General features: G+C 48.7%; 1 protein-coding gene across 4 annotated transcripts in view; it reads left to right on the forward strand.

Annotated features, from left to right (window-relative positions):
- The window catches only part of CSMD2 (CUB and Sushi multiple domains 2), a 646,653-nt gene that overhangs the window by 215,302 nt on the left and 414,038 nt on the right, over nucleotides 1-17,313 (forward strand). For all 4 annotated transcript variants that reach the window (XM_037827786.1, XM_037827788.1, XM_037827789.1 and 1 more), the window contains exon 4: nucleotides 3,777-3,971. In XM_037827786.1, coding sequence (XP_037683714.1) covers nucleotides 3,777-3,971 — 195 coding nt within the window. The remainder of the gene's footprint in view (nucleotides 1-3,776; nucleotides 3,972-17,313) is intronic.

A 17,313-nucleotide genomic window follows, 5' to 3' on the forward strand; every position in this document is an offset into this window, starting at 1 on the left:
ATCACTACCACGTGGTAGGTGCTGGACCAGCCTCATGTCGTTTATTAAGTCTGGACAATATGGTAACTGTCCTTTGTCTTGTCGCAGTGCCTAGAAGACGGAGGGGGAAGGGGAGCTCTTGCTTATTAAGCACCCACTATGTCCTGGGGGCTTCACATCTGTCGGGAGCAGTCTCATATTCTAGTTAAGGGGGCTGAACCATGTTGCTGGAAAGACCTGGGTTCACAACCTAGTTCTGCCATTTTCTAGCTGTGTGGTCGTGGGCAAGTTACTTAAGTTCTCTGTGCCTAAAGTTTTTCATCTGTAAAATAAAGATACTACATACCCTTATGTATTAGGCACTTGATTGTTTTGAGAATTAAGTAAAATAAACTTGTAACCCAGAGCCTGAAACATACCGGGCTCTCCATGGCAGGTATTGTCATTTGCCTGTCATTTAAATCCATGCAAGGAATATTTGTCCTCCTTTTCAGATTAGGAATTGAAGCCCAGAGAGGTAAAGTTTACGGCTCAAGGGCACACAGCCACAGGCGGTTGAGTTGGGATTTGAACCTAGGTCTCTCTAAGACCAAAGTCTGCCCTCTTTCTGTTCGCTCTGCAGCCTCTTGGAAGCAGAGTTTGGGGTGAACAAAGAGATGGGGTTGGAAACGAGCCCCCGTGCATCACATCCGGGTCCCGGTGGAGGAGCCAGGTCGGCATGGTCTGGTTACGAACAGCTCATTAAGTAAAGAGCAGTGAGCGTTTGAGAGCGACTTTTTAAGAAGAATCGACTTTTATTTATAGTGACGTTCCAGTCATTAAATTTTGAAGGAAGAGAGCCCAAAGCAGAAGCAGATTCATTAAAAATTGACATTAGTAATTTAATTAAATTGGGTCTTTGCGTCTCATTGCGGAAAATGAAACGTTAGTTCTACACGGCTTCTCAGCCCATTTCCCCTGGTTGGCTCCCTCCCCTCGCGTTAGCTTGCTTGCTTCTCCAAATGTTTACCTGACCCGCCCCTCCCACCCCCAACACTGGCAAGCACACGCCCATCACCACCTCCTGCAGAGCCAGGCCAACAGAGAGGTGGGGAGGTGGACAGCTTCATCAGGGTCATCTCACATGTGAGCATGTGTGTGGTAGAGAAGGGGAGCAGAAGAGCTCTTTCCTTCTTAGGATAAACTCCCCCACAAAAAAAAACAAAACAAAACAAACGAAAAAAACCATAAGCCTCTGAGGGCAGGGGCTGGCACTGGGCATTGCCTTGACTTTCCAAGTGCCCAGGGTGGTCGGCCTGCAACGAGTATTTGTTGCATGAAGGAATTCAATCATGAATAAATAACTCCCCAAACAACCAACTGATGAACGCACACATCTCTCCCCACCAGTGCCAGGCCCTGTGTGCAAGGCTCCACCTTGGTTTGCCAGGATTGCAGTGGCAAAGTACCATATACCAGGTGGCTTAAAGCAGCAGAGATTTATTGTCTCACGTTTCTAGAATCCGGAAGTCGCAAATCCAGGTGTCGGCGGGCCCTGCTCCCTCTGAGACCTGTAGAGGAGAAGTCGACCTCGGCTCTCCTAGCGTCCGGTGTCTTCCAGCCTCAGCCTCCCTGGTTTGCAGATGCCTCACCCCAGCCCCCATCACCTTCTCCCAGTGCCTCCTCCCTCGTGTCTGTCTGTCTCTGTGTCCCCACTTCCCTCTTCTCATAAGGACACTAGTCGTATTGGATTAGGGCCCACGGTAATCCCGTTTGGCCTCATCTGAACTAACTACACCTTCACAGACCCTATTTCCAAATCAAGTTACATTTACAGGACTTGAATGAATCCTTTTGGGTTCAACCCATAACAGGCTGCAGGATGCAACTGGGAACCAAGCAGGCCCCTGCCCTGTGGCCCTTAGCACCCAGCGGAAGGGCAACATCGGCCCATTTTTGCACACCTACTCCATGGGAGGTGCTGGGCCAGCCCCATGTCATTTATTTATTATTGGTGACTCCCTCGATCACTGGATATTATTGTCCTCACTCCCTTCTCCAATGAGGAAACTAAGGCTCAGAGAGGTCACGTGGCTGAAGGTGACACAGAATAAGTCAGTGACAGAATAAACCATGCCTGGTTTCAGACCCAGATCAGGCTGAAAATCTCTGAACCAAGCTGCCTCCTCCTGGGAGAGGAGGAGAGGAAGCAGGAGGAAGGCCTTCATTCTGAAGGTTCTGAGATGATCAGAGCGGGTGGAGGGTCCCAGAGGGCGGGAGCCGAGAGTAACGTGGGCAGAGAGAGGTGCTGGAAGGGCCAGGGGACCCCTCCAGAGTCCAACCTCACTTATCTCCACTTTCTCATTTTCATCACTGCCGCCACCCCTTCACTGCAGGCTCTCTGTGCTTCTAGGCTCTCTCTGGCTTCAGGGCCTTGACACATGTCATTCTCTGTGCCTGGAACATGCTTTCTGCCTGGGTAATTCTTGTTAATCTCTCAGGGTTCAGTGTAGATGTCACAGCCTCCAGGAAGCCATCCATGACCACCCAGAATGGGTTAGGTGCCCTGCCTTGTCCCAATCCCATCATAGCACTTAGCACACCTTTCATCGGCCACATCTCCAACTGGACTGGGAGTTTCGATTCCCTTGTGGGTTCTCACTGTATGCCAGGCTCTGTCCTAAGCACATTACATGCCAGAACTCATTTAATTCTCACACCAACCCATGTGGACGGTGTTGTGGTGACCCCATCCTACAAATGAGAAAACTGAGGCCCAGAGAGGTTAAGCACCTTGCTCAAGGTCCCACATGTGTGAGCCGATCGGCCGACATGTGGCTCCTGAGGTTGCACTCCCTACCACCTCACTGTACAGCCGCTCAGAGACAGTCTTGATAAATCATTGCTGGATGAATGAATGGAGAGATGCTTGGACAGAGGTCTGGACATGGCTGGGAGCCCTTGTCCTTACTCTATGGGGACAGCCGAGAGTAGTGGGGGAACTGACCTTCAGGGCACAGGGCAGTGCCACCTCAGGAGAAGGCAGCGGGCAGGGGGAGCTGGGTCATGGTTGAGCAGGTGACTCACTGGCGCAGACGAGCTGCATCCTCCCTCCCTCTGTCCTAACCGGATGATGATCTTGCATCCTTACAAAGACATTTCCTTTGGCTAATGAGAGCGCACATGTGATTGTTTTGCTCTGGACATCATGTTCCCCAGCTCCAAAATTTCCCCTGTAAACAGGTCAGACTGATCAGAACACAGGTTCTTGTCTTCCCGTCTCACTCCTTGTTCTAGCACTAACCACCTCTGCAACTCCCCCTGAACCTTCGGGGCCAAAGTACCCTCTGGCTGCAGGGCAGACGACACGTGAAAGAAAGGACATTCCATGAAACGAGCATCTGCTCCTCTGTGCCTTGCTCTGTGTTAAGCAAAGCCTTCCCTGGTGTTTGATGAGAAAGAATGTGGAGTGGGAAATGCGGATGACCTCGCCCAAGAGAGTCAAGTGATTTCCCTGGAGTCTCATTAACAAGGGATCAGGATAGAAATAATTCAGATCCAGGGCCAGGCATTACAGAAAGCTGGAGACCTGGATGTCTAGTGATAAGTCACTTGTGGCTCCTTAGCATTTGCCCTCTTGCAAGTAACCCAGTCTCGGGGAACCGACACCCTTGAGAGGGGAGCAGGTCGGCAGTGGCTGGCCCTATTTTAGAGAAGAAGCGAGCCCCAGGGAGACTGACGCGTGTAAGGGGGTGCTGCTAGGAAGGAGGGTGTTGGCCTTGAGCTCACGGGGTGCGTCTCTCCCCCTCTTCTCACAGTTCTCCCCAGCCACACGTGTGGGAACCCAGGGAGGCTGCCCAACGGCGTCCAGCAGGGCTCAACCTTCAACCTCGGCGACAAGGTCCGCTACAGTTGCAACCCCGGCTTCTTCCTGGAGGGCCATGCCGTGCTCACCTGCCAGGCTGGCTCCGAGAACAGTGCCACGTGGGACGTCCCGCTGCCCTCCTGCCGAGGTAGGTGGTCAGAGAGGGTCTGAGGGAGCGGGCGGCCTACAGGAGGGGACCCAGAGCTGGCTTCAGTGTGCCCGGGGGAACGGTGTCCAGGGAGACAGCTCCATACACCCCAGCAGAGTGTTGGGCACCCACATGGGAAGCCCATGGCTGGGGGGACCCAAAGGTCCTTGGAGTCCCCAGGCATCCTAGGGACTTCTCAACCTCCCCAGACCCCCTGGCCCTCCGGTGGGCACTCCCTCAAAGTCCTTCCTTTACATCAGCATCCTGTTTTAGCCAATCTGCCCTCACCTCCTGCCCTCCTGTCTCAGAAAAAGCACCATCTCTCTTCCTATCACAAACCATCTCTCTCTTGGGCACTGATCTCTTCCCCAGCCACTTTCATGCTGACCTCATCCTGTTCTTTTCTCTTGCCTATAATTTCAGCCTCTCCCTATCTGATGGTTTCTTCCTCTTAGTCTCCAAATATGTTCAAAGCATCAATACCACTTCCCCCCACCCCAACAAAACCCTATGGCCCTTCAATGTTATGTCTTCCTCCCCATCCCAGCTGGGGTGAACAACTTGTTCCAGCTTGCCCAGTTTTGTCTCTGAAAGTCCCATGTTTTGAGAAACTCCTCAGTCAAACCAGGACGGCTAGTCACCCTACTCCCAGCCTGTTCCTTATTGCACCCCCCACATAATAACCACGCTTATTTCTAAGACATCTCTCTTAGCTATCTGACAGTAAAAAATAATGCATGGTCATTTTTTAAAAGCTTAGAAAATACAGAAAAGAATAAAGAAGGAAACAAGTTTTACTCATTTTAACCATACTGTGCATGTGTTTCCTTCCTGTCCTTTTCTAGTACATGTGGTACCTATAAATATGTACATAGTTGAGATTAGAAAGCATGTAGATGGTTTTATAACCGCCTCTGTACAAATGTCACATCGCACTGTGGGATTTCCCCGTGGCACTAACAAAGCCCAGCGTCTGGAGAGCGCCGTCCAGCCTGGGTCTTGTCCTGACCTCCCGTTTTCTCCCCGGCAGGCTGGCCTTTGCCCCATTGTGCTTCATCACATTGCCACATCAGATGGGAATTCTTGGGGCCCTTATATTTTTGACCTCTCAATAGCCTTTGGCACTATTAACCACTCCTTTCTTCTTGAAATGCTGCTCTTTAAATTCCATGGATCCCAGAACAAGAAGATACAGGTCTGGGAGTATCATTTTAATGAGTTGAGAAATGTTGGAACGAGCAGCTCCTCCTTTGGTTTAACTTTTCCCTTCCTTTTAGAGGAAGGTTTTCTGTAATTACTATACTAGCTCCAGGGATGAGGAGTCCTGATCCCCCACCAACACATGCACACACACTTTTTATTTCTACGTCAGGGATGGAAACTACTTGGCACGTACATCTATTCCCCTTCTTCCCACTCCCATGGCAGGCATAACTAATCGGTCATAGCACCCTTTCTGCTTGTGAACAGACACAGCTGTGAATTCCTTCTCAATGGGCAAGCCACAACCAATCCATCCCAGTTGCCACTTGACTTCACGTTTGGTTACCCTTCCTCAACCAATAGGCTCTGCGTCAGCCATGTTGATCCTTGTCAGTGGACCCCCAAGGAACTCTCCTTTATGGCCTTCTGAGGTCCCATCCTAACTCAGGACATGCCCCTCTTTAGGTGATTGACATCGGAAATTACACAGAAATGGCCAAGCCAATCAGGTGGGGCCTTGGCCCCTACACACAGGCGTGGGGCCTTGTGTGGCCTGACCACAGCTCCATCTACCCTTCCTTATAGCACCCCTCCCCCTGCCCTCCAGGTTTAGCATTCTAACCTTCCAAGGAGGGGTGTCAGAATTGTGACATGATAGTAGAATGTAAAACAGGAGAATAAATGAAAGCAAGTATTTAAGTTGTCAGCTATAGACCACAGTTCTCTTTCTTTCTACGGCGCTAAATATATTTAATTTTTTTTAGTTAAGATAGAAACCAGAAACAAATGTAACCCAATTACCAGATGCAGAGGGGTTATCATCTCGCCCTTTGATATTTAAATTTTCTTTGGAGACCAATATTCCATCCTAATATGTTGGGAAATTCACCATCCCTCCCATATCTTTAAGAATCCTTGTCAGTTTTACCTTCCCCTAACTCCTGAACTCACTGCTAGGCTTCATCTCTCTTGGCTCTGCTCCGCCAGCTTAGGTGGGGAACCTGGTCAGTTTCTCTTGACCCCTCTCCCCAGCCACCTCTTCCCCCAAAAAACTGCTAACACAAGACGGTAGCATGCAGCGAAGCCTTTGCTGAGCCTACACACAAGAATGCAAATGACTTAAAGTACTAGCTATCTTGATCCTCAAAGTCTGTGGCCCCTTCTTTCTGGAAACTTCTCCCTGGCTTCTTTCTTTGTAGATTCCAGCTTCCTCTCCGGCGTCCATTACACCCTCTCTTCTTTCTCCGCCTTCTCCTCCTTGCTTCCTCTTGCACCCAAGCCCCAGTTCAAGACGTCAGTTGACTTCTTATGCTGAAAAGCCTGGTCACTGCTTGTATGTATCAAATGTCTTCCTTCCCCACCCAAGCTATTTGGGTATAAAGTGGTGTTTTCCTGAACAGGGAGTTCTCACCCTAAAAGAAACTCTGGGACCGACTGTTAAAATGTGTTTCTTGTTCCCCCTACTAATCAGAGACAAGTGAGAGGGGCACCTCATGGACATCTTCCTCTACCAGGGCACAGGCCAGGTCATGGCCCTGGGTCTGCTTGTGGCATGTCATGGGATGGGGATCAGCGAGAGCTGGCATTTCAGTGGGACGAGAGGGGGTGACGCGGCTCACAGCTTCCACATGACAGCCGTAATTCATGGGGGTGCCTTTTTGTGGCATGACTTGCTCTCAGTTCTCTCTGGATTCTCTTTCAGTCTCTCAGATGGTGATCATTCTTCCCCTCTGTTTCCACTGACTTTTCTCCCCCTTCCCTCCCTCTTAATTGCTCAGCGTCTTCTCTTGGAACTTGTAGTGTGTTGAATAGTCTCCCCAAAAGTCAGGACAACCTGGAACCTCTTTGGAAATAGGGTCCCGGCAGTTGTGATAAGGTTAAGATCAAGAGGAGATGATCCTGAATTAGGGTGGTCTTGGAGCCAATGAGAGTGGCTTTCTGAGAGCCAGAAAAGGGCACACAAAGACAGAAGACAGAGGCAGAGATGGACTTGCGATGCCACCAACCCAAGAACCAGAAGAGGCAAGGAAATGTTCTCCCCTAGAGACTCGAGAGGGAAGGGCCCGGCCGACACTTAGGTTTCAGACTTTTAGCCTCCAGAATATGAGAGAGTGAATTCCTGTTGTTTTAAGCTACCCAGTTTGTAGTATTTTGTTATGGTAGCCCTAGAAAACTAAGGCAGAACTTCTTGCTTCTCTGGGAAGTTCTCATCTGCTACATGGCTGCTTCTATGTAGTGTTTGAGGATGACTCCTCAATCTCTACCTCCAACTCAGTCCTCTACCCTAAGTTTCAGGCCAATTTGGATATCACACTCTCCCCTGAGCCCTTCCCCAGGATGCTCTTCATGGGTTTCAAACTTGGCACATCCAAAATCTAACTCTGTTTTCCTCAAACCTGCCTTTCCTGCTGCCTCCCCTATCTCCATGAAGAGTGTCACCATCTCCCCAGGTGGCCAAGCCAGATGCTTCAGCAGCGTCTTACACTCCTCACTTTTCTTTACCTGCTGCATCATGAGTCACCATGTCCTGGTGAACTGCTCCCTCCATGTCACTGTTCAGGAGGTGACCGTGGCCCTTCTCATATCTTACCTGGCTTCTGCAGCCACCTTCCAGCCCCCCACCTCCCACACACACCTAATCCATTCTCCAGAGCCTAGTGAACTTTCTGAAGTGCAGATCTGACAGTGTCACTGGTTGCTTAGAATTCTGCTAATGTTTCTTCATCGCTGACAAGGTCAAGTTCATATTCCTCAGCGTGGAGCATAAGGCCCTTCTGGAATGAGGTTTAGGCTTATCATTTTCATCTTTCTCTTAGTCTTCTCTTAAATAGCTTCCAACTTAGTCATATTAGAATATGCTCCCTTCTAGAACCCACCAGGAAAGCCAGCCAAGGATGTCACCTTTTGCTTTCAGGGGGGCTTCTGTACTCCCTTCTGTGCAAGACTTCTGCTCAAAGCCTGGGACGGAACAAAATAGTTCTCAAGCTCTCTGAGCCCCCAGCACCTCCTCACATTCCCTGGGCTTCGGAGCCATATCCCTATCCTAATTTGCCACAAGCTGCAAGAATATCCTAAAAAGCATTCTCAATAACATCAGTGATTTTCTAAAAGTGATTTTCCAAGCTGCCCTTCCTGGGGAGGCAGGCTAAACGGGGACGAAGGGTGCTCGCCATGCTCCCATTCCATGCCAGAACGGCGGTCACGCCAGAGTCAGTGGGTTCATGCTCAGGAAAGATTAAAAGCCTTTTCGGCTTTCTTCCTCTAGCATAGAAATCTCAAGGGCTGGCATCTGTGAGTGGATAAACCTCATCCACTGGGCAGTGGTCCGTAATATTTGCTGAATGAATGAATGGTTGGATGAGTCTAATTCATGATCAGGATCCTGCAGGCTTACAAGCTCAAAAGGGAAATTACTGGCTTGGGTTACTGCCACCTGCCCAGCAGCTCTGAAGGACACGATCTTTTTAAGTCCAAAACTTCCTGGAGCACGTCAGACAGTTGTATGCTTCTGCTTTGTCCAGGAAATGCCACGTGCCTGACTGAAAGGTGTGTTTAGTCTTGGAACGGGATGCTCAAGGGGGAATAAGAAGCAGCTGATCAGGGGACAGAGCAGATGTGAGGCTGACCCCCAAGGAGGCAGCCAGTTGAACTGTGTGCCCAGTTCACAGAAACTGGCCCGTCAAAGCTTGGTCCAGCTGGCAGAGGGGAGGAGTCACTCAGGGTGCTTTGTGTCACTCAGGGCACTATTTCAAAGGCAGAGGTCCCTGGGAGGTGCTGAGCTTTGTGGAACCTCTTTGATCCAAGACAAAGAAGACCATGGGATTTCAACAACTGGTCTCTGACTTGAGAGCGGCATTGGCCCTGGATCAAGGAAAGCCACATGGGGAAGGAACCATGTTTGAACGCTCTGGGGGCTGAGAGGCAGGTGGTGCAGAGAATGCTGGCCTCTGAGGTTCAGCCAAACACTGCAGGCTGCCACCAGAACCATGGAAACAGGCATTTGGTCTGTAGAAGCGTGGACTGCAAGAGCCAAGTTGCATTCCAAATTTTCTGGCCCTGGGGAGGAATCTGCAGAATACAAAACAGGTAGTTGTGTCAGGCATGAAAAGACAGGTGAAAGTTCAACCCTGTCTGTGCCAGTTCATAGCTGTGAGGTCTCTGGCATGTTTTAAAGTGAGAACACAAATAGCAGCCTTACAGAGTGGATTGCTTACTCATTCATTCTCCCAGTTATTCAGCAACTTTTTATTGAGTGCCTACTGTGTGCTAGCCAATCAGTCATTGATTTGGTCATTATTTATTGAACACCTATTGTGTGCCAATGACCGATTGGCTAGTACATGCTATTTGTGTCCAAATTTGATTATCTATGAGTTTACATGCTGGTAGTATGGAGGCAGAAAACACACAAAAACCAGATAAACATACACATTTCAAGTTGTAGTAGGAGCTTTGAAGGAAATAAAGTATCTAGGCACAGGAAAAGCTACTTTGGATCGAGCATCTCAGAAAGGCCTCTTGGACTGGGTGACATATGAACTGAGTCATGGATGACAAGAAGGAACCTGTTATGTGAAGTCCTGGAAAAAGGCATTTCAGGCAGAAGGAGCAGCAGGTGCAAGGGCCCTGAGGGGGGAAAGAGCTCGGCTTGTTAGAGGAGCAGAAAGCAGGTCCATGGAGCAAAAGCAAGAGAAGTTTATTTTTTTAATTTTTCCTCTTTCCATTCCCCTCCCCTCCCCTTCCCTTTCCTTCCCCTTCCTTCCTTCCTTTCTTTTAAATTTAATTGTGGTGACATATATGTAGCACAGAATTTGCCATTTTAACTGTTTCCATGTGCGCAATTTAGTGACATTAATGACATTTACAGTGTTGTGCCACCATCGCCACCATCTACTACCAAATCTTTTTTCATCAACCCAGACAGAAACTGCACCAGTTAAGCAATAACTCCCCCTCCCCCCTCCACAGCCCCTGGGAACCTCTACTCTACTTTCTGTCTATGAATTTGCATATTCTAGATTATTTCATATAAGCGAAATCATGCAATGTTTGCTTTCTTGTTTCTGGTTTATTTCACTTAGCATAATGTTTTCTCAGTTCCATCCATGTTGCAGCATGTTTCAGAACTTCATTCCTTTTTATTGTCTGAATAATATTCCTTTGGGTGTTGTTCTAGTTTGCTAATGCTGCAGAATGCAAAACACCAGAGATGGATAGGCTTTTATAAAATGGGGGTTTATTTCACTACACAGTTACAGTCTTAAGGCCACAAAACGTCCAAGGTAACACATCAGTAATCGGGTACCTTCACTGGAGATGGCCAATGGCATCCGGAAAACCTCTCTTAGCTGGGAAGGCACATGGCTGGCATCTGCTCCAAAGTTCTGGTTTCAAAATCGCTTTCTCCCAGGACGTTCCTCTCTAGCAAGCTTGCTTCTCTTCAAAACGTCACTCACAGCTGCACTCCGTTCAGTCTCTTTGAGTCAGCATGTTTTATATGGCTCCACTGATCAAGGCCCACCCTGGATGGGTGGGGTCACGCCTCCATGGGAGTATCCCACCAAGGTCACCACCCACAGCTGGGTGGGGCACATTCCAAGCAAATCTGACCAGCACCAAAACGTCTGTCCCACAAGACCACAAAGATAATGGCATTTGGGGGACACAATACATTCGAACCGGCACAGGTGTATATACCATATTTTGTTTATCCATCATCTGCTGATGGACACTTGTTTCTACCTTTTTGTCATTGTGGATAATACTGCCATGAACATGGGGATGCAAATATCTGTTTGAATCCCTGTTTTCAGCTATTTGGGGGTATACACCTAGGACTGGAATTGTCACATGGCAATTCTATATTTAACTTGTTGAGAAATCAAACTTATTTCACAGCGGCTGCACTATTTTATATTCCTGTCAACAATGCATGAGGTTTCTAATTTCTTCACATCCTCACCTCATTTTTTAAAAAAATAATAGCCATTCTCATGAGTGTGAGGTGGTATCTCATTGTGGTTTTGATTTGCATTCTCCTAATGACTAATGATGTTGAACATCTTTTCATGTGCTTATTGGTCATTTATGTATCTTTGTTGGAGAAATATCTATTCAAGTCCTTGGTCCATTTTTTAATTTGGTCATTTGTCTTTTTGTTGTTGAGTTGTAAGAGTTCTTTATATATTCTGGACTTTAAACTCTCATCAGATATATGGTTTTCAAATATTTTCTCACATTCTGTAGCTTCTCTTTTCATTTCTAGATAATAGCCTTTGATGCACAAACATTTTTAACTTTGATCAAGTCCTATTTATCTATTTTTTCTTTTGTTGTTTATGCTTTGGGTGTCATAATAGGAATCCATTGCAAAATCCAAGATCATGGAGCATGGGAGGGTTTTAAGCAGAGATGTGAGGTAATTTGACTTATTATTTTCTAAACAATCACTCTGGATGCTAGAAGGGAGAGGAATTACAATTGTGCCAGAGGCCAGGCAGGGGCCCGGTAGGAGGCTGTTGCAGTCATCCAGCCTGGAGACGATGTATCTTGGTTGAGATGGTCATGGGAGAGATGAAAAGAAGTGGAAAGATCCAGCCACAGTTTAGGGGAACAGCCAGAAGGTCATGCCAAGGAATAAGATGTAAGTGTTGATGGAACAACAGGTCAAGTTTGACTCCTTGGCTCTTTCTGGAGTGCCTGGGTGGATAGGGATGCAGTTTTGCAGGAAATAGGGGACACATGCCCTAAGGAGAATAAAAAATGTACCATTTTGTCCAGGTTAAATTTTAGATGCCTGTGAGACATCCAAGTAAGTATATTAATTCTGCAGCTGGGGAGAGCCTTGAGCTAAGAAGAGATACAGGAGAGGGGTAAGTGACCCTAAGACAACGATTCAGATAGCCAAGAGGGTCTGTGCCACAGACTGGGCCCTGCTGTGTGTATCAAATTAAACAATGCAGAAAGCACCAAATACCTGCTGGTCAGTGTGGGCGCTGAGTGATTCTGAGTGCCAGGGCCTTGGCATATCCTACAGCTGCCAGGTCCCTTCCTTACTACGGAGTTCCACTCCTGCTCCCGGGACCCCTAGTTCTTCTCCCACCACCTTTGCCATCACTAGTACTCTAGCAGAATGATTCAGAACAGAGGCTCTGGAATCTGAGCACCTGGATTCAAATCCTGGTCTCACCACCTGCGCACCTGCTGGCAGAGTGATTTGAGGACAATTACCCCAACCTCTCTGTGCCCTGATTTTCTCACCTGCGGATGGGAAGAATAACAGTACTTGACTCATAAAGTGGAAGTGAGAATCAAGATGATAAATGCTGAGCGCTTAGCAGAAGGCCTAGTGTGTAGTAGTGACTCAGTGAGGGTCAGCTATCATCATAGACCACAACCACCACCAGTTGGTATTGACTGAGCACTAACTATGCACCAGACCCTGCACTATCCAATTTCATCTCCCCAAATCCTTACAAAGTTAAGGTATTGTTATCCCCTATTACAATTAAGGGAACTGAGCCCAGATAGGGGAGGTACTTTGCCTGTGATCATATAACTAGAGGGTGGGGGACCCAGGATTTAGTTCCAAGTCTGTGTGCCTCCCAGCCATGCTCTTCACCACCGCTGTCTATTGCAGGCAAGGAGACTGGCCATTGCACCTTGACTGCTGGAGCTCCTCCAGCCAAGGGGTCCAGAGCCTGAGGGCCCTCAGAGGGTCGTCCCTGCACGGGCCCCCAGGCCAGGGGCTGCCTGGTCTCCTGTGGTTCTTCCACTCTTCCTCTTTCATTTGTCCCGTGAGCTCTTTAGGAGAGAAGCAGCAGGCAAAGCACCAGCAGAAGGCTCTTTCTGGAGGGTTGGCTGCTGCCAGGGTCTGCTTTTCATTGTTATCAAGGAAGTCTGCAGCCAAGGTTCAGCTGCCTTCACCTGAGCACAAGGTAGCTGGGCCAGGGTGTTTGAGGCAGCACAAAGCCCCTTCCTCAGGCTCCTGAGACAGAGGGGAAGAAGAACAGGAGGTGGCTTTTCACATAGAAACCCCCTTCTCCAGAGTCTGGTGCTTCCAGGAGTCTGCTCTTAGCCCTGTGTCAGGAGCTGCATTGCAGCAACCAAGGTCTGAAAGTAGAGAAATAGATGGGCAAGGGCACAGGTCTGGAGTCACATTGTCCTGGGTTCAAATCCTGGCTCCCACATATAGTAGCTGTGTGACTGTGGGCAAATTCCAAAAATGTGTTGAGCCTCAGTTTCCTCATCTGTAAAATGCAGGTGACAATACCTGTCTCTTCAAGCTGTTTGAGAATGAAATGAGAAAATGCAAGTAAACTTGGCCCATAGTAAAAGCTCAACAAAGACTCATTATATAATTGAATACATGCATTGTGCCTACAGGCATCACCTCATAAGGATACCTTGGGTAGAAGGAGTTGGGGGTGGGGGGGTGTGGCAGTGTTCTCAAGCAATTGATTATTCCTTAATTTGGGGAAGGATTTTCTTTAAGAAAGCCAAGGAAAAAGGAGCAGAGTCCAGAGCCTCCATTAAGAGGGGCCTGGCGAGGTCAAGCAGGTTATTGGGGTGCCAGCAGGGATCGAGACACTGAGCTATAGAGCTCAAGAAAAGAGTGGGTCTCTACAGCTTTGGGGTATTCATGACAGACTCCCTCAGTCTTGCTCTTGAGCTGCAAGATGGCAGCTTCTCCCCAAGCACCAAATGGGCTCTTCATTTCCTCAGAGACTGAGTGGGGCTGGGAGGGAGGATATGGACACAAGCCCATTACTGAGGACCTAGATTTCCAGTCACTCAAGATTTTGCACTGAAATTGGCCTGAAGGGGAGGGAATGTGATGCGGATTCCTCCATCCCTACCTGAAATTTTTGTTATTGTAGAGTTAATAGACATCAAAAAGGCCTGAGCGATAGTTCTCTAAAATTAAATTGAGGAAATTTCCGTAGAACTTAAATTTGATCATAAATAACATTGTGGACTTGGAAAGGAAACTATCAGCATAACACACCTGCACTATAGAATATACATGACTTAATGGCGGAGCAAAATACTCATTGCCAGAGAAGGAAAATGTGTAAATTAATATTTTAGGACCATGGTGTTAGCTAAAGGTTATATTTTATGTCTCTGAAGTTGTAACCATGAAATACGATACTCTGTTTAAAGTGTGAGGAAATCTCCAAATAACTTTTACAGCGTCTTCAATCAAAACAGGATGGTGCAAGAGTGAGGGTGCCAGTGGAGCCAGAGAGGCAGGGATGGCTGAAATGCAAAGGTGCCGTCTTCAGAGTGAACTGGTCCCCTTGGCTTAGAGGATCTCAAGCTCTCGAGACCTCCATACCAGCACTGTCCAGAATTACTAACTAAAATTGGGAAGGTTGAAAATCGCAGGATGCCTTGCAAAACTGCTATCAAGCAGGGAGTAGTGGAGACCACAGTCCTGGTGCCAAAGAGATTCAATTGGAATCTTGATTCAGTCACTGACTGTGTGACCTTAGGAAAGCTACTCATCCTCTCTGAACTGCAATTTCCTATGTCCTTTATTTGTTCAACAGATATTTATTGAGTGCCTGCTTTGTACCAGGAAATGTGCTAGGTGCTGGGAACAGAACAGATATACCCCTTGCCCTCATAGAGTTTACTCTCTAGGCGTTAGATCGATAATGACAGGATTAATGAATTAAAACTGTGGTAAGTGCCACAAAGGGAGAATAGATGGTGCTCGAAAGCATGTGATGGTGGAGAGTGTGGGGAGGGACATTCTGTTTCTGGAAAAATCTTTGAGGAAGTGGTACTTAGATAGGTATCTGAAAGCTAAAGAGGCCCAATAAGGTAAAAAAGAAAGTTCCAGAGAGGAAAGAGCACTTTCAAAGCTCCTCAAAGAGGAAGACACTTTGTGCATTAGAAGTGCCAGGAGGAGGCCACTTTGGGTTCTGGGTAGTGGGGAGGAGGAGGCTGGTATGAGGTGAGGCCTTGTAAGTTCCTTGTAAGCCACGGGATATCTTACTTTATCTTGACTGAAAGTGGGAGTTATTGAAGGCTCTATAGAGAGGAGGAGTAAAACCAGCTCTGTGCTTTCCAATGTTACCTGACCTCTGTGTGGATGGTCAGAGGCAGAAGGGAGGCTAGGAGGCCTGGTGGGAGGCTTTGCACTGAGGCTGACGTGAAACACGATGTGGCTTAGAATGGAACAGCTACAGTGAAGACAGAGATGGAGTCAAGAGCCCTATAGAAGGATTGATGGGACTTGGTCACTGGTTCGCGTGGGGAGTGAGTTGAGGATGTCCCCTGAGCCTCTGGCATGAGGTACTGAGTGACTAGTGCTGATATCATCTGGACAGGGAACTCAGAAACAAGGGCAGGTTTAGTGGAAGGAGAGGATGAGGTCAGTTTTGATCAGGTTAAGTTTGAGAAAAATGTGGGGTATCTAGTAGGGTTTGTAAGACTGGGACTTGGCACAGGCTGTGGAGTCTCTATCTTTCCCCAAGACCTGCTTGTCTTCTGTCATTCCTTCCCTGTTCCCTAGATGCTCAAACCAGATTAAATAAGGCAGTTCAGGCCCAGTGCCCGGTTAGAGACCTCTGCACGCTGAGGGCCAGGTGCCTGCTGTCCGTCCCAACCGCTCCAGCCCCGGAAGCTCCTGAGCCCCCTCCCTCCCACTCCTGACAGCTTGCTTCTCTTTGGCTCCTGCCAAGTGCTCCATGGAGCTCCTCCCCATCCCTGACTGCTCACTCGCAGCCTTCTTCCCAGCTCCTTGGCTTCTGCCTGCTCCTTAAATGTGGGTTCTGTGCACAACCCTTCCCCACTCCTGTGGGGTGAGTTTCTCTCTTTATTCTGCTGACTCCTGCCCTCTCTGACTCAGGGGCCTCTCTCCTGAGCTCCAGACTCATAGGGTGACACCACCTATTTATTCCTCGGCTCACACCCTCCACACAGAGACTGGGGAGAGGAGGTGGCCATTGCTCCTCCAACAGAGCTGCTTCTCCTCCGGGGGTCCCGGATTACTCAAAGCATCACCTCGGTCCTGCTGTCCAGGCTAGAAACCGTGGGGTCCTCTTCACTGCCCACTCCCAGCTGGAGACCACATATTCCGGATTCTCCCCGAGTCTGGCTCTTGAATCCCTTCCATTGGTTCTCTTCACTCCCATTGCCCAGTTCAGGCTTTGACTGTTGTGACAGCCTCGTCACTGTTTGCCCTAACTCTGGTCCCCGCGTACCACCCCACCCCCCTCCATCCATCACACTGTCACTAGAGTCACTTTCTAAAACAGGTCTGGGCTTTGACCCCCCCTGCTTTTAAAACCCTCTTCTCATCACCTATGATGGCTCCCCAACACCTGCAAGGTAAAATCCAAATCCCTTAACTGTCAAGGCCTTTCATGAGCTGACCTTTCCCCTCCTGTTCCATTCCAATGCCCAGAACTCATCTCACGCATCCTGCACTTTCATCGCGGGGGACCACTGGCCACCCCCAGGCAACACCACGTCCAGTCAGTCCTTGCCTTCGAGTGCTCCCTTTTCTTTGCCTGGAGCCTCTTTCTTCCTTCTCCCTTTGGCATACTCCTACTCCTCTTTGAAGGCTCAGGCGAAATGGCCCTTCTTTCACCACCCTTTCCCTAATCCCATTGCAGTCAAGATTAAGCCGCTGTGGCCGGCCGTGTGGATGGGGCCAGTGGCAGGACAGTTGAGTCCGGCAGCCCCAGTGCATACTGGGCAGGGACACACCTCCGGCTCACTGACTGGCTCCTGTAGCGAATCTCCCTGGCAATGTTCACGAGGAAGTTATTTACATCAGGAGGAGACAAACCCTGCCTCGGATGTCAGACTTCATAGCAGGATGCCCAGGCTTGGAAGTACCGTGCAATGTGATAAAACAAATAAAAAGACAGCAGCATCGAACTGGGTAAATCCGAGCAAGGCAAGTCTTGTCAACATTCCCTTTCTTTGCCTCCCTTGGGGCCTGGGCACTTGGACTGGGGGGATGGGAACAGAGTGCAGGGGACAGGAGAAGGGTAATAGAAGCTCAGGCTCCTCCACTTGGCATCCAAGGCCCTTCAGAGTCCAGCTCCTCCCTCCTGCCAGCCCTGGCTGTGTCACTCTCTGCCTCTAGATCCAGACCATCCTGAGTGACTTCTAAGTC

Source organism: Choloepus didactylus, chromosome 2 (assembly GCF_015220235.1).
Source record: "Choloepus didactylus isolate mChoDid1 chromosome 2, mChoDid1.pri, whole genome shotgun sequence".
NCBI lineage: Eukaryota > Metazoa > Chordata > Mammalia > Pilosa > Megalonychidae > Choloepus > Choloepus didactylus.